The 26674-nt window shown below is 45.3% G+C and overlaps 1 protein-coding gene and 1 pseudogene across 1 annotated transcript; one reads left to right on the top strand and one right to left on the bottom strand.

Annotated features, from left to right (window-relative positions):
• Positions 1-26674, top strand: LOC124594656 (extensin-like). The gene is made up of 2 exons (XM_047133026.1): positions 1-96; positions 25874-26674. Exons 1-2 carry the CDS (start codon positions 1-3, stop codon positions 26672-26674), a joined length of 897 nt encoding a protein of 298 aa, XP_046988982.1.
• Positions 20908-21025, bottom strand: LOC124597740 (annotated as a pseudogene).

Below are 26674 nucleotides of genomic sequence, written 5' to 3' on the forward strand. Positions count from 1 at the left end.
ATGTTCCGCGTCCCCGCGGCCGCGCTTTGTGCTCCGCAGCCGAAGACGTCGCGCTCTAAACGGACGGCGGCTGGCCGCAGGCCGCACGAAAAGCCAGTAATCAGTCACTGTTTCGCCAGCCTTCCATCTCGGGGGGCGTTCTTTAAATATGTTCCTCCTGCAAGAAGTTCTGTACTCGAGTTCTGTGCAGCACTGTCTTAGACCGGACCGCGTAGAAATTAGAGACTTGACACGTTTTTGACGTTGCTGAGCAACCGTTAAACAATATTTTTTAAAGGAACACACCGCCATTTGGCTGTTTTATTGTTTATTGAAGCACGACCTAGGTTTCGCCATTTTCATGTTTTCGATTTTACAGGTATGTCTTTAACATACCGGGTGATCAAAAAGTCAGTATAAATTTGAAAACTTAATAAACCACGGAATAATGTAGATAGAGAGGTAAAAATTGACACACATGCTTGGAATGATATGGGGTTTTATTAGAACCAAAAAACTACAAAAGTTCAAAAAATGACCGACGGATGACGCTTCATCTGATCAGAATAGCAATAATTAGCATAACAAAGTAAGACCCGATCCAGTCATTTAGCTAAATTAAAATATTCCATAATTTGTGTCAGATCATAGTCATGTGTTCTTTAGTAATCAGACGACCAGCTCTGCAGCTGTGTCACTAAGTCAGTTTTTCTAGTAATTCAGATCTCAGACAAATGTTATCCAGCAGGCCTATTAGTAGATAGGCCAGCATTTTACTAAGCTGTGTCATTTACGAGCTGATATATAGATAGCATTATCGAGCGACACCATCACGAGGTAAGAATTTTTCGGTTTATTTCTCACGGTCAGATTCAGATTGATTTCACAGGGCCTTGGCGTAGCGCTGCTTACTTAAAATTTATCAGTTTTTCATGAGTTAAGATTTATCAGTTTTCATAAATCAGAATTTAACTATCCAAATCTCATTTTTTTTTATTTATATGGGAAGGTTACAAATATATGTTAAAGACGTAAAATCGAATGCTTGAAAATGGCGTAAAAGACCGAAAGTTGGGTTGTACTTAAATAAGCAATAAAACACTCAAATGGCACTGTGTTCTATCTAAAAAAAATTAGAGGCTGGCGGCGTATAAAAACGGACGGCGTAACATTGAAACAAAAAGTTTGCTGCTACCAGCCACAATTTATTGTATTACCACTACCCGTTTCAGGTGTGGTAAACTTCCGTTATCAGGTGGATTTGTGTGAATTAGACGACGTGTACCGTATTTTACAGACTATAAGCGCATTTTTTTGTTCGAAAAATTGCCTCCAAAATTCAGGTGCGTCTTATATTCGAAATTAATATAAAAATGTCCAGTGTTTGATTTAAAACTCCTGCTAGTCTTAAAAATGATAGCCCGCGATACGATACCGCTCTCTGTCTGGTAACATTGGGTGCAACTGGCAGCAGCGGATGAGTTGCGCGGATTCACAAGGTTACTGATACTGTCTCCCTACCGCCCCGCTCTCACAAACACAGAACACTGTGTAAGCTATGATGCGTCATTGCAGTTTACGGTACCAGTGAACTTCAATTGTGTTTTGTGTTATCGGTAGCAGTACAATATTTTTGTTAGTAGCTTTTTTCGTAATGGGAAAAAATAGGAGTTATTCATATGATGCGGACTTTAAATTGAAAGTAATAGCATAGGCAGAATAACATGGAAACGGGGCAGCTGAGCCGCATTTCGCCCCTCCGCCAACAGAAAAAACCATTCGCGATTGGCGGGCTAGTAAAGCAGAATTGAAAAAAAATGAGGAAGACTAAATGTGCAAATGAGGACTGAATGCAAAGTGGCCAAAACGAGAAGCTGACGTATTGAAATGGATTGAAGCACACCGTCAACATGGCACTGGAATTCATACAAAAGTATGAGTTAGCTCGTAAGTTAGCGCTACAGTAAAACTTTACATTTTTAGTGTGGAGTTGGTTGGTGCCACAGGTTTATCATGGACTAAGCATACGAACCAAAGCCAAAATATCCCAGAAAATACCACACAAGTACGAAGAGAAAATATCTTTCCATCGCTTTCTTATTCAATATCGGAAGAAAACCAGCGTGGACCTAAGCCAAATAGCGAATACGGACGAAACTCCTCTGATACTTGATGTGCCGAGTAACAGGACTGTTGCCAGAAGAGGTGCTAAAAGTGTTAACTATAAAAAGAAGTGGACTGAAAAAATTCGTACGCTGTTGTCCTTTCATGTTGTGCTAACGCTACTAAACTTAGTCCAACGGTCATTTTCAGCCGCAAAACAATGCCAAAACCTTCTGAAATACCGCCAGATGTCATTGTTCACCTACATTACAAGGTTTGGATGGACGAGGCTGGTATGAAATTATGCATTAACAGAGAGTGGGAGAGAAGGAAAGGTGCTTTATTGAAGACGATTTCTCTTCTTGTGCTAGATCAGTTTAGTAGTCATTTGAAAAATCCTGTGAAAGAGAAATTGAGACAGGGACATACAAAGCTTGCCGTTATTACAGGAGGACTTAACTTCACAACTGCGATCCTCTTGATGTCTCTATAACCCGGCCGCGGTGGCCGAGCGGTTCTAGGTTCTTCAGCCCGGAACCACGCTGCTGCTACGGTCGCAGGTTTGGATCCTGCCCTGGGCATAGATGTGTGTGATGTCCTTAGGTTAGATAGGTTTAAGTAGTTCTAAGTCTAGGGGACTGATGACCACTGATGTTAAATCCCATAGTGCTTAGAGCCATTTGAACCATTTTTTGATGTCACTGTAAATAAAGCATTTAAAGTGTATATGAGAAAGGAATGGAAGAAATGGATGATGGATCAAACCCAACATGAATTCCAGCCGAAGGGAGCTCCAAAAGGACCTACAATGAAACACGTGCGTCAGCGAATAAAACAGTGATGGTCTAGAATCAGAGAAGACATCGTTAAATTTCCCAATAAGTGCGGCGTAAATAACGCTCTCGATGACAGGGAATACCATTTTATATATGGAGAGGAAAACGATGACGACGAAGAGAAATAAGAAGAAGAAGAAGAAAAAAGTTCAGTTCCAGGGATTTTAAAGCAGCTCGGTTTTATAAACTAAGAACTTTTTTCAGTATCGCCTTGCAATCTAATAATAAAATGGTATTTAAAAAAAAACTGCTTAAAAATGAAGATGCATCTTATAGTCAGTAGCGTGTTATAATCCGTAAAGCACTGTAAGTGTCCAGGCTCGTTTGTCTGTCTTGTTACATTACATACAACATCACGAGCAATTTGTGAAGTTGAAAGTTTATGAAGTGCATGTGATATCGTATGTGGTGTAACATGATAGTAAAAGTAGCCTGTGACCCGCTTTCTGCAAGGACCTAAGCACGACAGACATTTAATCACATAAAACGTCTGAAACGCCAAGTGGTAATAAAATAAAAAGCCATGACTGATAACAGAAAACGTGTTGTTTCAATCGACTTCAATAACAGTGACAGTTAAGCCTAATCTGAAATGTTCGCATTTAAGTGGATGTAACAGCAAAGAAAATTGTTGCATGCAGTGTTCATTCCACGCCGACCATAGACTGAGGATTTAGAGGACTTTTTTGACAATGTTGACTAGAATACAGCTTGGAATTCTCAAGATAGTATGGATAAAACACAGGCAGCGAAAGGATATTTACGAACCAGACCTCATTTACATTGTCCGGTCACATCAATGTGACCACTTTTTGCGGCTCAGATCGCTACCAGACGTGCTAGAAGAGAATCAGTGAGGTTCTGGAAAGTTTGGTCAATTGCACCACGTTTATCGGTTGAGGATGTATGGCGCGAACAGCTCGATTGAGATGCTCCTACAGATTCGGAGATTTTGTTGGTCAGGGCAGTACGGTAGACTCATCTTGTTGCTCTTTCAACCAAGCACGTACGCTATAAGCTTTGTGACACATTGCATTGTCCTACTGGTAGATGCCATCGTCCCGACGGAAAGCAGATGTCTGTAGTGGTGGACATGTTCCTCAGCGATAAGATGCGTTCTTCTGTTGGTCCATTGTGCCTACCATACTGACGAGATCACCCAGGAAATGCTTCGAAAACATTCTCCAGATCACAAGACTCCCTCCTGCAGTTGACGATTGTTGCACGGTCTTTGATTTCAGGCATTTCATGCCGTACACGCCAACGTCCATCTATGCGATGGAGCATAAAACGTGATTCAACTAAAAAGCTCACCTGTCGCCACTCAGTGGACGTTAATTTGCAATACTGGCGGACAAATTCCAGCCTTCGTCTCCGATGAACTGTAGTCAGCATGCGTGAATGAAACAGGCTCCTGCTCTGGAGGTCCATGTGGAGCGATGTTCGCTGAACGGTCGTTGAGGAGACACTGTTGGTAGCCATTAGAGGCGGGGAAAGTCGTTCATCCTTGGGAACTAGTTTACTGGTGATCGCTCTTTTTTGGGAACCGTTCAGTTCTACTCGTTCACCGTTCATTGTGTTTGGTATATGGTTTTTTATGAAAAATTGAAAATTAGTAGCATAGGTGACTGAAGATGGAAGGCTCCAAGAGGGGGCAATTGCCTCCCCCCCTGGAATACAGAATTTTTATTCATAAAAGAATTCTCACACACTTGTAATTTTCGTGATTCTGCAAAACATCTCGTTTAGCCAACGCAGTGAAACAATCGCAGTGAAATAATATAAGGTGGTGAACAAAAAACCGGCACCGAGTACAGACTGCTCGCCAATTACGCACGATTTGTTGATCGCTACGAGCAGAATAGGCAAGCATGTAATAATTAGGCAGTAAAGAAATAACAAGCTAATGCAAACAACTTCAAAACAACAGATGACGATTGGTAAGCGACAATGAGCAGTCTAGTGCTCGGAGCCGATTTCTCGTGCGCCATCCTGTACCACTGAAATAATATTGTGGGAGTTAACACATTCTCTTTACAAAATGTGACACTGTTCACTCCATTACGGAGCGTGGGCTTCATTCGGTTTTAAGTCGGTCTGCCTTCCATAACAATGAACATGCCGTTTTACCTTGGATCAAAGGAAGACGGAAAATGGCCACTAGTGCGTGCCGTGCCGACATCTTTTGCATGTGTAATAACAAAGAATCTTACCTTTTTACAAGTATTTGTTCTGCTGTTTATCGAAATAGTGAACTAAGCTGATGCGCCATTTTGTTACCTGAAAAGATGTATGTATTACATACCATGTAATTTTTATGTAATTATAAAATACATTTTAACTACCGGTCGTGGACGCTGAATAGAATACGAAGTGAACCAGAAGTTCAGAGTTCGAAAAAGGTTTGAAAGAGATCTACACTCCTGGAAATGGAAAAAAGAACACATTGACACCGGTGTGTCAGACCCACCATACTTGCTCCGGACACTGCGAGAGGGCTGTACAAGCAATGATCACACGCACGGCACAGCGGACACACCAGGAACCGCGGTGTTGGCCGTCGAATGGCGCTAGCTGCGAAGCATTTGTGCACCGCCGCCGTCAGTGTCAGCCAGTTTGCCGTGGCATACGGAGCTCCATCGCAGTCTTTAACACTGGTAGCATGCCGCGACAGCGTGGACGTGAACCGTATGTGCAGTTGACGGACTTTGAGCGAGGGCGTATAGTGGGCATGCGGGAGGCCGGGTGGACGTACCGCCGAATTGCTCAACACGTGGGGCGTGAGGTCTCCACAGTACATCGATGTTGTCGCCAGTGGTCGGCGGAAGGTGCACGTGCCCGTCGACCTGGGACCGGACCGCAGCGACGCACGGATGCACGCCAAGACCGTAGGATCCTACGCAGTGCCGCAGGGGACCGCACCGCCACTTCCCAGCAAATTAGGGACACTGTTGCTCCTGGGGTATCGGCGAGGACCATTCGCAACCGTCTCCATGAAGCTGGGCTACGGTCCCGCACACCGTTAGGCCGTCTTCCGCTCACGCCCCAACATCGTGCAGCCCGCCTCCAGTGGTGTCGCGACAGGCGTGAATGAAGGGACGAATGGAGACGTGTCGTCTTCAGCGATGAGAGTCGCTTCTGCCTTGGTGCCAATGATGGTCGTATGCGTGTCTGGCGCCGTGCAGGTGAGCGCCACAATCAGGACTGCATACGACCGAGGCACACAGGGCCAACACCCGGCATCATGGTGTGGGGAGCGATCTCCTACACTGGCCGTACACGACTGGTGATCGTCGAGGGGACACTGAATAGTGCACGGTACATCCAAACCGTCATCGAACGCATCGTTCTACCATTCCTAGACCGGCAAGGGAACTTGCTGTTCCAACAAGACAATGCACGTCCGCATGTATCCCGTGCCACCCAACGTGCTCTAGAAGGTGTAAGTCAACTACCCTGGCCAGCAAGATCTCCGGATCTGTCCCCCATTGAGCATGTTTGGGACTGGATGAAGCGTCGTCTCACGCGGTCTGCACGTCCAGCACGAACGCTGGTCCAACTGAGGCGCCAGGTGGAAATGGCATGGCAAGCCGTTCCACAGGACTACATCCAGCATCTCTACGATCGTCTCCATGGGAGAATAGCAGCCTGCATTGCTGCGAAAGGTGGATATACACTGTACTAGTGCCGACATTGTGCATGCTCTGTTGCCTGTGTCTATGTGCCTGTGGTTCTGTCAGTGTGATCATGTGATGTATCTGACCCCAGGAATGTGTCAATAAAGTTTCCCCTTCCTGGGTCAATGAATTCACGGTGTTCTTATTTCAATTTCCAGGAGTGTAGAATGGACATGCGAAGCGAACGAAACGAACAACAACAACTTGATACTGAACTAACTTGGAGCAGTCTGCAGTGGAACTGCGACGAGTGGCCACGCGAAGAAGGACGAGTCCGGCCGAGCGAGACCGAGACCGAGACAGAGGGGAACGGGACCGAGGCTGGGGAACGAGACCGGCCGACGTGCCGTTGCGGGAACGAGACCGACCGCTTCCCGTTACCGGGAACTGTCAATAGAAAGCCGCGACCGAAGTGAACTATGAAAGACCGTTCCTTAGAATCCGTTCCTCGCTCGTTCCGTTCATCTTGGTGGACCGTTCTCTTGGACCCGTTAGTTCGCGAACGACCCATCTCTAGTAGCCACTGGATCATCTGGACGGTCAGTTGCACAACAATTGCAAGTCTGTTCGTCCGTACACATCGTCCATTGCATTAGACCATTGCTTTTCACAATATATATAAATGACCTAGTATATAGTGTCGGAAGTTCCATGCGGCTTTTCGCGGATGATGCTGTAGTATACATAGAACTTGCAGCATTAGAAAATTTCAGCGAAATGCAGGAAGATCTGCAGCGGATAGGCACTTGGTGCAGGGAGTGGCAACTGACCCTTAACATAGACAAATGTAATGTATTGCGAATACATAGAAAGAAGGATCCTTTACTGTATGATTATATGATAGCGGAACAAACACTGGTAGCTGCTACTTCTGTAAAATATCTGGGAGTATGCATGCGGAAGGATTTGAAGTGGAATGATCATATAAAATTAATTGTTGGTAAGGCGGGTACCAGGTTGAGATTCATTGGGAGAGTCCTTAGAAAATGTAGTCCATCAACAAAGGAGGTGGCTTACAAAACACTCGTTCGACCTATACTTGAGTATTGCTCATCAGTGTGGGATCCGTACAGGTCGGGTTGACAGAGGAGATAGAGAAGATCCAAAGAAGAGCGGCGCGTTTCGTTACAGGGTTATTTGGTAAGCGTGATAGCGTTACGGAGATGTTTAGCAAACTCAAGGGGCAGACTATGCAAGAGAGGCGCTCTGCATCGCGGTGTAGCTTGCTGTCCAGGTTTCGAGAGGGTACGTTTCTGGATGAGGTATCGAATATATTGCTTCCCCCTACTTATACCTCCCGAGGAGATCACGAATGTAAAATTAGAGGGATTCGAGCGCGCACGGAGGCTTTCCGGCAGTCGTTCTTCCCGCGAACCATACGCGACTGGTACAGGAAAGGGAGGTAATGACAGTGGCACGTAAAGTGCCTTCTGCCACACACCGTTGGGTGGCTTGCGCAGTATAAATGTAGATGTAGATCGTCACATCCGTTGTTCACCCTGTCATCTAGGGCCCGAGGTAGACCATAGTTACCTTGACGCCGGTTCTGGATAGCGCGATTTTGACATGCACAATGAACATTAACCACGGAGACACTGTTAATAGGCCCTTGGTTCACACGGGCGATCAGTTGCTCAACAGTTGCACGTCTATTCGCCCGTACACATCATCGCAGTCATCATTCATATCTGACATCTATGACCCGTGGTGCACCACAGTTGCCTCGGTGCAAGTTTTGGATAACGCCATTTTGCCATGCACGGTTTACAAACTTAGCCCTTTAAGAAATGCTCCATCCTTAGCTCGAAAGCCAATGGTCATGCCCTTTTGGACATCAGATAAATCGCTCCGTTTCCACATCACGACAACGACAGCACGATTTTCCGCATCCCTCCGACACGCTGTATGTGCCCTCCACTGCTAATGTTGACACCTGCCGTCTGTGACTGGTTATTGCATGTCGGCGTCGTCTATAAGACCGTGTATAAGGCTCGTGGGGCAGGAAAGGGGAGCGGTAGGGTAAATTTTCTCCAGTTGTAATTCACACGGTTGCAGTCTATCGCCGGCCGGGGTGGCCGAGCGGTTCTAGGCGCTACAGTCTGGAACCGCGCGACCGTTACGGTCGCAGGTTCGAATCCTACCTCGGGCATGGATGTGTGTGGTGTCCTTAGGTTACTTAGGTTTAAGTAGTTCTAAGTTCTAGGAGACTGATGACCTCAGAAGTTAAGTCCATAGTCCTCGGAGCCATTTTTTGTAGTCTATCGCCAATGTTATTCAACCTGTACATCGAGCGAACAGTAACGCAAGCCAAGGAAAAATTTAGAAAAAGTACTGAAGTTCAGAAAGAAAAATTAAAGCTTTGAGTTTTTCTGATGAGACCGTTAATCTAACAGAAACGGTGAAACACTTGGAAGATCAGTTGAAAGGGACGAATGGTATCTTGAAAAGGTGTTATAAGTCGAATAAAAACAACTTAGCTCCGACATATTGCGCTCACAATTAAACAGGACACTGTTCGCATCAGGACTGACACTTGCGACGTATTGAAGTGCACAGGTGCCGTGCATGGTCAAATACAACAGCGCAACCTGCAGGTTGTGTATCTTCAAGGATTGCTTTACTAAGAGACTAGTGTCCTGTACCTTTAAAAACTGTAAGTTTTCGTGAGGAGATGCAAAATTTACGGCGACTCGTGTTTAGACGAAAAAACAAGGGGCAAAGATGAGTTGTAACTACACAGTATTCATGGGAACTCATTACTCAGTTTGATAGACTCGCTACTCATAATGTCGATGTGTTTTCCATCACAGGGAATTTTGAAAAGTAAAATATAGAGGTTAATCTCACAATCCTTACGAGTTCTCCACTGGACATAAAGTTGTCTGCCCGTTTCCGGTGCAGCGAAATGAAGATTTGGAGAAAATATAATGGTTGAGTCTCGTTTCGTTACGCTGCTGCCCATGTAGCAAGAAGTTACTCGTTAATTTGGGGAGCCCTTGTGTGCAGCTGCAGAGTAAAACAAGGTTAGCGGACACGCGAATTTGCAAACTCACTTCTCCGAATGTCGCAACCAGCCAGCCGGTTCTTCCGAGGCAATTACGCGAGCCACTCCACGACACTCGCGCAGACTGCTGCGAATGAAACGTGCACGTGTAGACGAACACGTGGGTGCGTGCGGTCTTCTGAAGTGGAGCCTTTGAGGGATTGACATCTGAGGACGGAGAATTCCAGGCTGGTATCTGTGGCCTATGAGGGCTTCTGAATTTTTAATTTTGTTCTGAATATCGATTGAGGTATTACATGTCATGCACATTACTCAGTGATCTTGTTGCTTCGCTGACTCAAGTTGCAACCCTCGGCCGCTAGTGCAGTGGTTCCCAACCTTTCTGAGACCATTACTCCAGAGTTCAGTCATACATAAGCCAGTACCCCCTCCTCTACCACACCTCCCCCCCCTAACCACCGCCTACATCAGAATAAGGCGTAAATAAACTTTAGACTGAAAAACCAATTTCTTTGAACATTTCCGTTTCTAAAATGACGAAAGATAAACGATACTTTCCTTTTGTACTTTTTTTTTTTTTACCATGAATTGTCGATCAGTGAGACAATTGCAACTGATTATTTCTAACAACTGTTTTCTATACGACGATGAAGCAATTCTCACTGCATCCTGAATGCTACCAACAACTCCTTTTCGGAAAAGAATGCTAACTATCCATATTGGGGGTACACACGTTACAAAACACGATTCATCTGCACCACTCCTTTCGTTACTGATACTTGCTTCGCCCACACCCCGCATACTCATTTAAAATCGACCAAATTAAAATTTATGCTCTACACTTTTTGTTTGTAAATCACTTGATTGCAGAACTCCTTAGCTACTTGCGAGGGCCAGTCTCCCTCTCTGCCACGGATGTCTGTCGAAGACGTGGCCACAGCACTGCAGCAGGGTCGAGCGGCAGTGCGCAAACATGTAGTCATGGGGAATTGCCCGAACTTGGACACGCCAGCAAACACGATGCATAAAATCCTACGAAACATCCTGTATTGCTATCCATACAAAATGACCCATGTTCAGAAACCGCTTCCTGTTGACCAGCTTATAAGACAAACATACACTCTGGAATTTCTTGCTCACATAGAAGTGAACAACGAATGGTCATGGAATACTGTGTGGACAGACGAAGCCCATTTCCATCTCCAAGGACATGTCAGTACGCAGAATTGCAGAATGTACAGGGTGTGTCAAAAGAATGTATACAGACTTGTTCAAAGTCATAGAAAATTTATTTTCCGCTCTACAAGGTTAAACATCTGTGAGAAAGTAATGTTTTGTTTCTTCAACAGGTGGCAGCAGTGGCAAGGAAGTAACTGCAACATGGCGGACGTGCGTTTGAACTTTGAAGGGCGGAAGCAGATAATTAAGTGGTACTGGAAGTTTGAGAATGTAGCTGCGGTTAGAAGACAGTGGAGAAGTGAGTATGGTACAGAACTACCTTCAAGGTTAACAATTACACCCCTGCGAGACAAATTCGAAATTCGTGGAACAGTGTGTGATGTGCATAAAGGTCGATCAGGGCGACCTCGTACAGCTACAAGTGATGATTCCACAACTGCGGTCTTGGAACTGTTTCAGCGTTTGCCTCAAAAATCTTTTAGGCAAGCGGCACGTGAGAGTAATGTAAGTGCTAGTAGTGTGCTACGCATTCTGAAGAAAGGCTAGTTTCGTGTGTACATTCCAAGGCTGGTGCAACAGCTAAGTGACGACGATCCAGATCGAAGGTTGGAATTTTGTGAATGGGTTCAGGAGATGGTGAACTGGGTTTTATGGGTAGCATAATTTTGTCGGATGAAGCCCAATTCAAACTCAATGAAACTGTCATTAGGCACAATTGTGTGTACTGGGCTGAAGATAATCCTCATATTACAGTTGAAAAGGCTGTGAATTTGCCTGGTGTAAATGTGTGGTGTGGTTTGTCTGCAAGGGGACTCATTGGGCCTTTCCGCTTTGAAGGCACTGTTACTGGAGAAACGTACCTAACAATGCTTGCCGACTCCATATTCCCTGCCATTCGTGCATTGTACGGTAATGATGAGTTTTATTTCCAACAAGATGGCGCCCCGCCGCACTGTCATAGGGACGTATGAGCATACCTGGATCACAATGTGGCAGGCCAGTGGATAGGACGCAGAGGACCAATCGAGTTTCCTGCACGCTCTCCAGACCTCACGCCGCTGGATTTCTTCTTATGGGGTACAGTAAAAGATGAGATGTACAAACGTAAACCACGTAACCTGGACACACTTTGGAATGAGATTGAGTTGGTGTGCGCAGAAATCTCATTGGACACCTTGGTACGATGTACGGAATCAGTGGTGACTCGTACTCAGAAATGTGTTGATGCTGAAGGCCACCAGTTTGAACATTAATCACATTTGCAAAATACATTTATTTTCCCAATTGGACTTTAAGCTTTCCATTTCCAGAAATTTAACATTGTAGAATGGGAAATAAATTTTCTATGGCGCTTCAAAGAGTGTTTACATTTTTTTTTGACGCAACGGAAGATCCACACGCACATGAAGCGGTACCATTTCATTCTGGAAAGGTGATTGTGTGGTGCGGGTAAACAGCAACGTTTATCGTAGGGCCGTATTTATCGAGGAGATGAGTCCTGCGGGTCTTCTAACCTGTATCGCCACTCTCTATGAGAGTATTTTGCGCACCCACGTCCTTACAACACTTCAGCAGTGTGAATGTGTAAGTAGGATCACTTTTATGCAAGATGGCGTTCCTCTGCATATTGCACAGCCAGTGAAGCGGTTGCTGTAGAGGCATTTCGGAAATGCTGGAATTATCAGCCGTTGTTTCCCTACAGCCTGGCCTTCCAGATCACCTGATATTAATCCGTGTTACCCCTGGCTGTAGGGTAAGGTGGTGCGCATTACGCAGCGCATACTGAACATGATTCTCGAGACTCTCCTATATGTTTTGAAACATGCTGTTTCTCGATTTTGACTTGTGGCAGAAAACGACGGACAGCATATTAATCACGTCTTGCTCCCGTCTCACGGCAATGAGAACCTGTGACATACTGCATCTTGTGCGTTTTTTTTTTTTTTTTTTTTACCCCAGGACAACTAAAAACCGATGTCATGTTGTTTTTAAGCGATTTTTGGTCTTAGGATTGTTAAAAACCGAGGTCATTTTTCTTTCTATGCGGCTTTTGGCCTCAGGACAATTGAAAACCGATTTTTCTCATCCTTTGTGGTACGACTTGCCTAACATTGCTATAAATGTTGACTTTTGAACTTATATATAGAGTCATGGACGTTGAACAGTACGGGCGGTGTAATGTACGACTCAAACTATAGTTGTCGTATTGCGTTTCATGTGTCATTTGTAGCCGACCGCATTTACGATAAGCCACTTGCTGTGCCATATATTGGTAAAATTTTCGTTATTTTTTTCCATCACGTTCCTCTTGCGTCCATGATATGCTGCTCAGATTTGACATTCTAATTGGTTGTTCTTTTCCTTCAGCGTTTTCGAACTTGATCTTTAATTATGGACACCTGGTATTATGTTACGAAGCGACAGCGACTGTTTTTCCGAGCATATAGATTTTGCTAGACAGTATAAGAAGCCGATACAGTGGCCGGGTGCATAGCCTGTTACCGGTGTAGACAACGGCTGGATTGTGAGGCGTCGGTCACAGACAAAACACACTGGCACCATCGAAAGTATTCCCCCTGTGTCACTCTGCACACAACGCATCACGCTGACACCTTCCTACGTGTACCCCACCACAACAGCCAGCCAGTTCGCGGCAGCAGTAAGATGGCTAATGCAGAACAAGGTTTTCTTTTCTTTTTTCTTCTAAGTGCTGAATGAGAAACATCTGGTTCTTATACAGTGTGTTTCTGTAAGAGCGAGCAAACATTTAACGGGGCATGGAGGATGCTCCACTGAACAATTTGAGGTAGGGAACCTGGTGGAAGCCAACTAAAGGAGATATAGGAATAAAATCACATTACTGTGTCCTTTTTTATTTGCATTAGGTAACTGCAAATACCATCATTGACAGAATGAACGTGCCATTTGTACTGTATCTTACAATATGTACTGAAACTGACGGCCATCAACCTCAACGCAAGCACGACATGGTGAACAAGAGTCCTGACAAATATCAGTGATGTGTTTCGAATCACGTAACAGGCAACTACCATTCTGGCAACTAATTCCATCTCTGTATCCACTGGTGTCTCATGCACTAATGACTTTAGATATCTCCATAGGAAATAATCAAGGAGATTGAGTTCAGGTGACCTCGCAGGCCATGGAATAGGGCCTCCCCTACAATCCATCAACCAGTAAATAACTGTTCCGGTACTGCTACATCGTATTGTACTGTACGCCTCTGAATAGAACTGACTAGTGAATGAGTCTGTCGTTGATTCATAGCACGTTCTGTCATGGGCAATGTAAATACGATACAACAGAGCCACCTTATGGACAAGTAAGGTAAACAAAACTTGCATCTTCACTTCCTGATAACCAGGCTCGTCCTCCTTGTTTCCTTGCAGGAAGTAAAGAATGTGCGTGTAAATAAACAGCACAGAACATGTAAACTTGTTGGCACGTTAGTTGTAAATAAGCTGGAAAACAGTAATGCTAGACAAAGCGGTAACAAGTTTATTTCCATCTCACCCTAAGCTGGCTTATCCGACCCCAGGACCACTATCTCAAATTTTACGGTGGAGCATTCTCTATGACCTGTTAGAGGTAGGGGTGTAAATGTGGAAACCCAGTTTGTTTTTGCTGTATAAAAGAAATGTTTACTTCTCTTTCAGCTTCAAAAATTAGCCAAAGCTAATTCATAATGTTTTAGCAATGAATGTAATATTACGAAACACAAAAGCTAAATATGTTAAAAATTAACAACTCATTAATTTTTCAAGAAGTGCAGGTAATGTGGAAACGCCTTAAAATTGTGTGAAACTGACTACCTCAAACGAAAACTATAAAAAATGTTGGAAACTATTTTATTTTATATTAAATTTAAACTACACAAAAATATTTTTAAACGCAACTGTAATATAAAAATGCTTCATAAGCGAAGTTCACTTGCAAAAATCGTATATGTGAATATCTCCTTCATTTCAAGCACACAAAGTGTGACTCCACTCCTCATACACTACACAGTTAATCCACAATTCTCCCCGAACGTCTTTGGAAAATGCGCCTCCACAAAAAATACAAATGGCATCTTCTTCAGAAGGTTTTTTTTCCCCCAACTGGGGGATCAAAATCTGACTCGCCTGAAGAGACAGTTGGTGCATTGGGCTCTTCATCTGAATCCTCAGATAACTTAAGCCATTTATTGCACTGTTTTCTAGGAGGAGCTTCACGTTTTTTCTTGCTTTTGGCAGGTGCCTTAGGAAGCTTCTGTTTAACCTTCAGTAAGGAGTCTTCAAGGCATGTTTTATAAGACAAAGATGTCAAAACAGCTGATGAACCTGGCTTACGACCTCTGTTGCAAACCTACCTCTTTAGAGGAGGGATTGGCATGATATCTTGTGGAGATATACACGCGTTTGATGAGGTATTTGACAACGATGTTGACCATCTCCTTTCTCTTTGGCCATCTTCAATTGGGCTGTCAGTTGCATCAGGTCTGAATGCGTTCTGGGTGTCTTCTTCTCTGAGGTCATTACTTCCACCTGGAGATGCTGCATTCTCATAAGTTCCTCTCAGACTTCTGGTCTCATCTAAAGCTGACGTGGCAGCTATAAAGTCGACTTCTGCAAAAACAGTCCTGTCACATGGTGGTGCTCCATTCAGTAGAGTATCAGTCCAATTCTTCCTGGGGAAGATCATCATTGGTGGTATGAAAGTACCGCCAGCACTCATACAGCATATGAAAGTCAACAGGGATCCTCACTCTGCTGATGTGAGGGCACCTACTTGACTTCAATCCAATTATATGTGGTATTCTGCTCTGGTCGACAGAGAGCCCAGTCTCGTCCACATTGTACACACGATTAGCACTATAGGAGTGTTTACTGTACTCAGCTTGCAAAATGTCAAAAAACTTGTCTGCAGCATCTTTGTTGAACCCGTTTGCTCTCGAGAATGAGGTTCCCATAGGTTTGTGAATTGTGAATTTATTTCTGAGTCGTCTAAGAAAACCAAGCTCTACCTGCAGCATTTGAAGTATGATTAATATTATTTCTTTCCGCTAGCTGATATGCCATTCTCTTGACATCTAATCTGGTAAGGCCATAGAAGCGATTATCCATTTCAATGAGATACTGTACCAACTGTTTCTCAATAGCATAAGGTACTACAGGCTTACGTCCAAGTCTCAAAGAAACACATTCTTCAGGTGACATATCACTATGCAGCAACCTGAGGTACACTGAAAGCTTTTACTGTTCTTCTCAACCACATTTGCTTTTCCCTTAAGGCTATTATACACTTAATCATGTTTTCAGCATCCCACTTCTTCACAATAACTCTTGGTTTCCGATAAGTTAGTTTTTGTGGCATCTAGAAACAGAACGTATTATACGTAATGTCTTTGATGTTGGTATTGTGGAAACGTTTTCATAATGCCATTGTATGTATGCTTCCACATTACCTACACAATGGCCATTTTAAATTTCGGTAGGTTATATTAAGCAACTATCCATTTAAGGTTGACAAAGGACTGCCAAAACCTTTTATGCATCTGCATTTATAAGCTATCAGACGTAAAGAAAGATAACTACAAAGTATGTAGATAAATATAATACCACAACTTACCTCGAAAAAGGTTTAGAATATACGAGAACGTAAATTACATCACTGTCACGGGGTGTGTTGCTCAACTGACTCTACCGAGACAAATAGGAACTATTGCAACAATTTCTGGTTGCCCCACTAGAGTGCAGCACTCTGCAGGCCAGACACTAGACGTTTCCACAGTACCCGCATGCTTCCACGTTTACATCCCTACCTCTACATTTTTATGCGCTCTTACGGAAATACCCTGTATACTGCGGGAAAAGGTCGTTATCGAACTCTGATAGGCCATTGAGGATGAGGAGGAGGGGTGTCAGACGCCCTTTATTGGTGTTTTCATTATTTTCTTCATTCATGTAAATAGACGTTCTTGATTAGTGTTTCCTTTATTGCTTGCTACTGGTGGGAACAGGTGAATGGCAAACTGGCAGCAGTTGTGGTACCGGTTGGGGCGTGCACCTGCGGCCGCTGTTATTGTCCTACGCGCCTGCGTACATGAGTTGAGAACAAGCAAGCACGAATCAAGAACGTCTATTTCCACCAAGGAAAATAAATAGTGAAAACACTGTCCTCCGCATCCTCAACAGCCTGACAGAGTTTGACAACAGCCTCTTCCAGCAGTATATAAGAACCGAACTTTTCGCATTCAATAGTTTGCATAAAAAAATCAGCTGAGGAGGGCCACTTGCAATAGTGCCAGAAACATCGGATGTTATACACACTGACACTGTAGTCACAGACCCGGAAGAATTTCATTGACTGTGACAATGGCCGCGGAAGCCTACGTTTATAAGTGAGTAGGCAGTTACAGTGCAGATGGTATTTCGTCTCCGACTCAGCGGTGAACAACCAACTAGGAAAAGCACACAGACCCATTGTGAACTACATGTAGGCATCTAAGTGCTCTTTTTATATTAATGGATTCAGTATTGTATTACGAGGGTTGAATGAAAAGTAATGCCTCCATTTGCGTTAAATGGATTTGGATGGGAATATTTTAATAAATCAAACGCAGAAATAATCCTTAGAATGTGATGTCTAATTACCAATATTCACTTTTCCACATAATTACCAGTCAAATGGATACATTTCTGCCAACGATGAACAAGTTTTCTGAAGCCGTCATCGAAGAAGTCGACACACTGATTCCGCAACCACAATCTCACAGTTGTCTCAACGTCTTCATCAGAAGCATAATGATGTCCCCACAGATCGTCTTTCGTTATCGGGAACAGTTAGAAGTCAGACAGTGTCAAGTGCGGACTGTATGGAGGATGCCGTACAGTGGTGAGATTCAGTCTCTGAAGTTCTGCTGCGGTGGCACGTGGAGTGTGTGATTTGGCATTGTCATGCTGCAGAAAAACATTTCCCTTTTCCTTTCGGTTCCTTGTTAGCAGTCGTTTCAGAGTTGGCAGCGTCGTGATCTAACGCTCTGAATTTACTGTTGTTCCACGATCGAGGAAATCAAACGCTCTGAATTTACTGTTGTTCCACGATCGAGGAAATCAACATGGATAACACCATCTGCGTCCCAGAACACTGCGGCCATGGTTTTTCCGGCTGAGGGCTGCGTCTTGAATTTCTTTTCCTGGGGCGAGTCTTTGTGTCGATATTCCATAGACTGAAATTTCGTCTCCGGGTAGTCATGGTGTACCCCCATTTCGTCTCCTGTCACAATTGAATGGAGAAAGGCGTCACCTTCATTCTCGTAACGCGAGAAGAGTCCCTGGCAAATTACTCGCCCAACGACGCACAGTACTCACATCAACACAGTCACCATAAACGGCTTTCATTCTCTGATGAATCTTCTTTGGGGTGACACCTTCTGATGTCAAGAATTCAATGACCGCACGTTGCTTAAATCGCATTGACCGACCGTCTCCGCAAGGTTCTATACGAAGGCTTCCCGCCAACTGGAGCTCTGGAGCAGATGCTACGGAACAAATGGTTCAAATGGCTCTGAGCACTACGGGACTTAACATTTGTGGTCATCAGTCCCCTAGACCTTAGAACTACTTAAGCCTAACTAACCTAAAAACATCACACACATCCATGCCCGAGGCAGGATTCGAACCTGCGACCGTAGCGGTCACGCGGTTCCAGACTGAAGCGCCTAGAACCGCACGGCCACAGCGGCCGGCTGCTACGGAACAACCCGGTACCTGCCGCATACCAATGCTGCCAACTGTTGAACAGTTACTAAGGTGGAGACATTACTTTTCAGTCAACCCTCGAACTTATTGCTCCTGCATGTAATTTTTAGGACCATGGCATTTTGCAGCATGCACTTTATTACTGACACTCGCAACTAATGCGATAGGCATAAACTTCTGAAGAAGGGCACTAAAGGCCCGAAACTAGTAAAAAAACTAAATTTCAAAAAATTTAAATGGCTCCAAGCACTATGGGACTTAACATCCGAGGTCATCAGTCCCCTAGATTTAGAACAACTTAAACCTAACTAACCTAAGGACATCACACACAGCCATGCCCGAGGCAGATTCGAACCTGCGACCGTAGCAGCAGCGTGGTTCCGGGCTGAAGCGCCTAGAACCGCTCGGCCACAGCGGCCGGCAATTAAATTTCTTTTATGCAACTGGTTACTCATTATTCCAATATATACGACTAAAGTTGCTGAAGATGGGTAAAATGCAAAATTATGAGTCGTTGGTTTAAACAATTTCAACAAGCTGGATGCCTCTTCAAAGGATGAAGTACGGACCAGTGTACTTCCATTGTTTATAATATGTGCTGTAAATTTAAAACTTCCTGTTTCCAAACGTGCATAGAGCGCTCACAACAATTTATACTTTAATAATATAAATTAAAATATTTCGGCCAACTTTTCGAATAATCGTGTGCTGGGAGGTCCTTTCCGCAGCTGCCGAGTTCATCATGCCGTGTGGGGCCTGGATCACTCCTCACGTCGCACCAGACTTCAGGGATTTAGATGCACGAACCAGTCACTTTAATGTTACCACTACCTATGTTCGACGTCAACGTAGAATAACCAGTCACAGACGACAGGTGGCAGCACTAGCAGTGGAGGTTATGTGAAGAGTGTCGGGGGGATGCAGTGGAATGGTTCAAATGGCTCTAAGCATTATGGAACTTAACATCTGAGGTCATCAGTCCCCTAGACTTAGAACTACTTGAACCTAACCAACCTAAGGGCATCGCACACGTCTATGTCCGAGGCAGGATTCGAACCCGTGACCGTAGCAGCAGCGCGGTTCCGGACTGAAGCGCCTAGAACCGCTCGGCCACAGACGGCGGCTGGATGCAGTCGCTGTCGTAATGCGGAAACGGAGCAAATTACCTTGCATCGAAAAGCCGATGATCACTGGCTTTCGGGTCAAGGGTGGAAGCGTTTCTGAAATGGCTAAGTTTGTAAACTGTTCGCATGCCGTCGTCGTTAAAGTATACTATGCATTGCTAAATAGTGCCATCCAAAACCAGCGTCGAGGCAACTGTGGTGTACCACAGGCCATTGATGAGAGGGGTGAACAACGGCTATGGGAATATGGGCGAATAGAAGTGCAACTATTGAGAAACTAAGTGCCCGGATGAACCAAGGAGCTACCAACAGTGTCTCCTCAACGAGCGAAAGTTTCCGCCTATGGACCTCCACAGTGGGCACGTGGTTCATGCACCCATGCTGACTGCTACTCATCGAAGACAAAGGATGGAATCTGCACTCCAGTACCGCAACTGGAAGTATACGAAGTGACGACAGGTGACCTTTTCAGATGAATCATCTCTTCTGCCCCATCTTACAGTTGGTAGTTGGCGTGCAGAGCCTGAAGCGTCCGAAAGCAAACAACCCGCTACAGTCGTCGATATGGTCCTGGGAGGAGGATGGAGCATTCCGGCGTGCGGAATGTTTTCATGGCACAGTGGATCAACACAAGTATGAATCTGTCTTTGGGGAACATGTTCATCCCACGATGCAGTTTGTTTTGCCTCGGCGTGATGGCATCTACCAGCAGGACAATGCAACGTGTCATACAGCTCACAGCTTACATACTGGTTCGGAGAGTATCAGGATGAGTTCACTGGACTCTTTGGACACCAACCTCCCCGATTCAAACCAAATTGAGAATCTGTGGGACCACCTCTATCTGGCCGATCCCCAACCAAGAAACCTAACGTAGCTGGCCATGGCACTGGAGTCGCCTTGGCCTCACATCCCCGCCAGCACCTTCGAGAACCTCACTGACTCCTTTCCTGCACGTCTCGCAGTGGTTCGTGTTGCAAGAGGTGGTTATTCAGGCTTTTACCAGGTGGTCACGTTAATCTGACTGGACTGCGGAAAAGCAAGACTCCGTACGAAGAGGCCATGAAGGCCCAGAGGTACCGACTGGCCTCAGTCCACAGGCGTAACTGGATGCGGATATGGAGGGGCATGTGGTCAGCGCACCGCTTGCCCGACCGTATGTCGGTTTACGAGACCGGAGCTGCTACTTCTCAATCAAGTAGCTCCTCAGTTTTGCCTCACCAGGGCTGAGTGCACCCCGCTTGCCAACAGCACTCGGCAGACCGGATGGTCACCCACCCAAGTGCTAGCCCAGCCCGACAGTGCTTATCTTCGGTGATCTGTCGGGAACTGGTGTTACCACTACGGCAAGGCCGTTGGCGTATAAGCAAGAACCCCCTCCCCCCCTTTATAAGGTTACTCACATTATTTCCTCACTTGGAGCTGTATCTAAACCACAAGGACAGAAGGACAGTGGGATGGTGAAAGGCGATATTTATCGCTGTCTCGCAATTCTTTCTCTCATTGTTGAGTTCCATGCTCATTTTTTTTCTATCTGGTTGGGGGAAATTACCACGACATGAATCAAGTCAGCCAGACAAGTGACGGGCGTGTTTCAAAGAAAAAGAGGATAAGCCTATTGCAAGCTGAAGCTTTGATCTGGTATGTGAGATGAGGTTGGATAATATGGCTTGTAGGAAATTCAGTTATTTAACTGTAGATAGTCCCTTATTTGAAGACGCTCAGTCGTCTTTTTAAAAAGATTGGAATAATATTCACGTTCTATAATACATGATATTACACGGGCGATGTAAGGGTCCTTGCATCCCCTGGACGAAATACACAGATAGGTTGTGCTTTTAGTAGAATATAGGTCTTAGTTTTTTATTTCCATAATACATTTCGAAACTTCTATTTCATCTTCAGAAGTCAGTCAAGATCAGATGTATTTCAGTTGAAACAGGCCCCGAATGTGCAGTCAGTCTAGGAAACCAAATATAACCATGCAATTACTAACCATCCACTAATCCAGTATGTTCTTATTGGAACAGAAACAGAGTTTCATTAATCTACATCTGCTACTAGAGCTACATCTACCCTAAGCAAGCAGTAGTGTATGAAAGATGACACCTCCGTGAACCAGTACCGATTTTCCCCCTTCCGTAATTTGTTCGCAATTGGAGTTGGTGAGAAAGACCATAGGTAAGTCCGCATATGAATTAGAATTGCTCTGATTTTCTCACGGGATGTTAAACCTTAGTCTCCCTTTCTGATTTTCCATCATGGCCATTTCATGAGGTATATGTGAGAGAATGTAGTATGCAGTCTGTCTTTTCTTGGATCGAACGCTCAGGGAATTTCAACAGCACAAATGGCTTTCCCACAGGATATACCAGTGGAGTTCATCTGCGTGGTCCTCTCACGCTTCCTAAACGAAATCGAGACGATACGTTCTTTAGACTTCCTGCATCTCTTCTCATAATCCTGTCAGGTAAGGATTCCAAACTGGTGAACAATGCTCAACAATCGGTCGGACGATGGTTTTGTACGCAACCTTGCAAGAATCGCTCACTCGTACTAAACCTCCAGGAATGTCTCAGTTTTGCCGGTGAGACCGTGTATAGTGGTATAAGGGGCGTACAATAGAACTGGCACACTTCAGCACTCGTGTTTTGCGATAGTTAAGCCAGTTCGTCTTGGAACTGACTTGACTTAGTGAGGCACTGTGTACGAATTAATACTATCTGTTATGTGGAGGTGCTCTCGCACCTTTATGTCTCGTTGCAGAGCCGTAGCAACGCCGATGGATTCTGGAAGTGCAATACTATCGTCTATGTTTTACGTAATGGAGTGGGGAGAAGTATTTTTGTGCAAATAACTTTTACACATGATGCCATTATGGTGCATTTATTTAAGAAAAACGCTAAGTTGGACTTATTCACACTGATTGTAAGTTAACTATTACCGGTACGAGAGCATGGTCTACCGCGTGGCTACATCGAAAGGCATCCAATCCACGACTGCCGACTATGGGGCAAAGTCTGTAACTTGTGCATACAATCGATCTAGTTCATACAAGACCGTACGTCTTCGCTTATGCCAAAGTAATTCATTTATTTATTGGTATCAACGTTTCCCGACATTGTGAATCTACGGAAAGGTCGTATTTATGACTTGTAGACCTCTCCTAATGATTGAGTGGCAAGAGGCAACTTTTGTTTGCAAATATTTCTTAATAACAATTACTTGATACAAGCCAGAATAAATTTACTTCCCCTACATATCTGTTCGCTGACGTCACGAGCAATTTCTGCATCGTCACTTGATCCCATTGGCTCTCAAAGCGCCAGATGGCCAACTGCCTCTGCTACCCAGCATGGAAACTTACCGCTCGCTCCTTACTCCATATGTACTGCAGTGCTGACACATTCACTTTACGTATGTGAAACAGCAAAACTGGAGATATAGTAAAACACGCTCTTATCTGCAAATATGAGGTACCTTACGACCTCTTTCATAGATGAATTTCATTTCCTTTGTATTCTTGCAACAAATCGCTGTAGGACGTAGACTTTTCTCATGAACCTGTACGAACTGTGGTAGACAAAAATATTTCTCTCGTGACGTCACCATCACGATAAAACAACGAATAAACAAAACAGAATACGCTCTACCTCGCAGTCGTTACTCGAATTTGAAGTAGCCTAATAAAGCTTCGGTATGTGCGGTATCTAATGAGGTGTCGGGTCGAGTGTATTTCTACAACATACAGTAGCCCTGTAGTAGAAATGTGAAATGTGGCGTCTGTTTTTGAGACATAGTGCACATAAAGAATCAAAGTGGTGTGCAGTTGCATGCGAGCAGTTGCTTCTGATCAGATACGCAGTGCTTTACGATCCCGATCACAATCGAGAACTATCGTCCTGGAAACTGTTAGCCTGTAAATTGGTCTTAACAAACTTGCGGAGATAAAGACATAATAACGGTCACGCTAGAGAAAGCGCCCGTGGGCCGCGTTATTAACGCCGGCCAGCGAGCCGCGTCGAGCGGACGCCCGGTATAATACGAGTTTCGTAATCGCCCTCCGCGCCAGGGACAGGATAACGTGACGAGCAGCGCAGCCGTCTAATCTCACACATCTCCCCAACAAATCTTCCCAATTATCTCCGAGAGGCAGCGCTGCAGATTACCATTGTGTTCCGCTGCGCACACGATCATTGTTTAGGCCTGTCTGGCCACTGTGTAAGTCAAAGACGGCTACGCTGGGCAGTTAGACGAGGGCCAGATGCTTCACTTGTCACAAGTGACACGGTATGAGGACTACCCGTGACACAAGTAACGCTCCTATTACACGATGCGCGTAAACCATACACCTATGCACCAGCGCCCCAAGCGTGCATATCTGTGACTACAGGCTGGTTCACTTACACCCATTACGCCATCCACGGGTGATTACCAGGCGCACATGCGCAGTAGACGCGCGAAACGCAAACAGGACTGACTTGATCTGTTGTAAAATCGTTCGTTCCTCCGCGCGAACCACAAGGCGGACCGTGTGATGTATTGGGACGTCATTCTATCAAATTATTTATGGTAGCTCAAGGTTCCTGTTTAATAAGAAATTGTTTTTTATCTATTAAGTAATTGTTAGTCTCTTATGTAGGTTACTACTGTTCTGAATTAGAGACCCAACGGTTAGTTTTATATTACAACACTTGGTTACACAGATGTGTATATATACTTACATTTATACAGCATTTTGCACATGGTGGACCCATTTGTTTTTGGAGCTATTGCCCTGGCAGTGACAGTAAATCTTCGGATTAGTGCAAAACGACGACGGAAACAAAAAGCCAGACGTTGTTGAGTTCGATCCTGGTTGAAAAGAAGGGGCGAAGGCAGGGGATTATATTCATTGCTTAAGAAAGGACTGAGGCCTGAAGATCCGCGAGAATTTCGGGACTTCGTGTGGATGGACACGGCTTGTTTCGAAAAGCTGATGTCTGTGAAAGAAGATAGGATCAGAAAGTGTGATACAGTCATGAGCGTGGCTGTCTCACAGTCTCGAAAGTAAGAATTAAATCATGTGGTTATACGTTTTGTTACCACACCAGCTTAGATCACGAATAAAATACTGGTAAATGCCCTGATATGATGCAGGCTGGTTATAACATTACATTTCCTGGCGACTGGGAATATTTTACGAGTCTGGTTTTTAGCCAAAGAATAGCACAGTCAACCATTTCAAAAGTTGTAGTGGATGTATGCACTCAAATTTACAATGCTTCACAGGACCAGTACGTAAAGGTGGCCTTGTGTTTTTTTCCGAGTTTGAAGTATATAGGTGTGCTATTCACAGTTTTACAGTTCTCTCCTGTCGCACTGGGCCAAACTGCACGGACTTTCTCGCCTATCACTGCCAGTTTCTCTTTTCTGGCATGCCGAAATAAAGCAAGAGATGCAATCAAATCAAACATGAACCTACGTAAGCTAAGGCATTGCGATAAAAATCGAAAATCTCAGCGTCTCGTTATATGCATATTACTCAGAAAGATACAATTACTGACGGGGGGAAAAAATCTGCATTTATGAAAATCTACTTACTGAAAAAAATGCGGAAAATCCCCAAGACCAAAATCTGAAATTAGCTACTAGCTACCTAACAATAACCAAATAACAATCAGAAAGTTTTGCAGTACCCTCTTCTGCGTATTCGCAAGTTGTCGCTGCCTAGTACCACATGTGACAGCAGTTTAGAACTGTTCTTTATTCTGGTATGTGGATAATGTGTCTGCTAATTTTCGTGGTTTCGCCCATTTTACCGCTAGATGGCTGTTGCGCTGGACCAGTATCGTTCGCGGCGGATCGTCGTGTAATACCCCCTTATGAAATACAGATAAAGGGAGGAACTTGGGAGTTTAACTTCCGTCGATATGGAGAGGGAGCATTAGCTCACTTGTGAAAGGACATGTCCTTAGTTATGGAAGTATCCAGACATTGGCCTGAAGTTATTCACGCGAACTACAGAGACATAAAGCAAGATCGTTGGACAATAACCTCATCTTGGGGGTTGGATCTCCTCCTTCGAAGAGGACAGATTGCAGAGCCTGGGCTACCCTCAGGGTGAAGTCTCCGTTTTCGAATCGCCTGTTGCTGTTGCTCTTGATGTTCGTCTGCCTGTCTGTCTGTTTGTTTGTTTGCTTTCCGGCCCTCGTCGTCCGTCCGCCAGAGCCGTCGCCCGGTGCTCGACGCCGCCTGCCGCTGTAGCCGTCCGTCCGTCCATTTGTCTGTCCGCTCGCCTGCCAGCCTGCCTGTTCGCCGCCACCGCCGCCCGAGGATCCTGGGCCGTCCCTTCTTGCCGTCGTCGTCCAGCCGCTGCCCGGAGGAATTCGCCAGACGCTTTCATCGCCTGCCGGAAGGGTTGCCGTCCCCTCTCGTTGACGGCTCCTTCCCCGCCGCCGCGTCCTTCGCCGCCGCCGTCGCCGTCCTCCACCGCCGCCGCTGTCTTCATCCCCCTCTTGCACACCACCACCATTTCCCACCTCCATCATTTTCACCTCCCCCTCAGCTGCTCCAGCCACCATCACATGGAACTCACCCGCTGCTCCCATCCCCGTCTTTCCTTCCCTCCCTGTCCACCCCACTCGGCGCCGCTTTCGCCAGTCACTACCCCCGACTCTCCCTCACCTGTAGCTATCGCCCCATCGCCATCTGCAGACTTCCCACTGCTTCCTGCATCACCTCCGACACTCTCCAAACCGGTACTGATTTCCTCTCGCCATGCCATGGTCTCTGCGACACCCACGCCCCCACCCCCTGCATCACCTGCCCCTCAGGGAGGACCTGCCCCCGCCATCTCCCCCTGCAACCCATCCCGAAGCCCCCTCTCCACCCTGTCCCATCCAAGAAACCTTCCAAACGCCCTAATGTTGACCCTTCCCCTGCCATCTCCACAAAGAAAAATTCTGATCCCCGCAACCCACCCACCCCCATGGACGCGACAACCGACCCACACCCCTGCCACACCTGA

Source organism: Schistocerca americana, chromosome 2 (genome assembly GCF_021461395.2).
Source record: "Schistocerca americana isolate TAMUIC-IGC-003095 chromosome 2, iqSchAmer2.1, whole genome shotgun sequence".
NCBI classification, from domain to species: domain Eukaryota; kingdom Metazoa; phylum Arthropoda; class Insecta; order Orthoptera; family Acrididae; genus Schistocerca; species Schistocerca americana.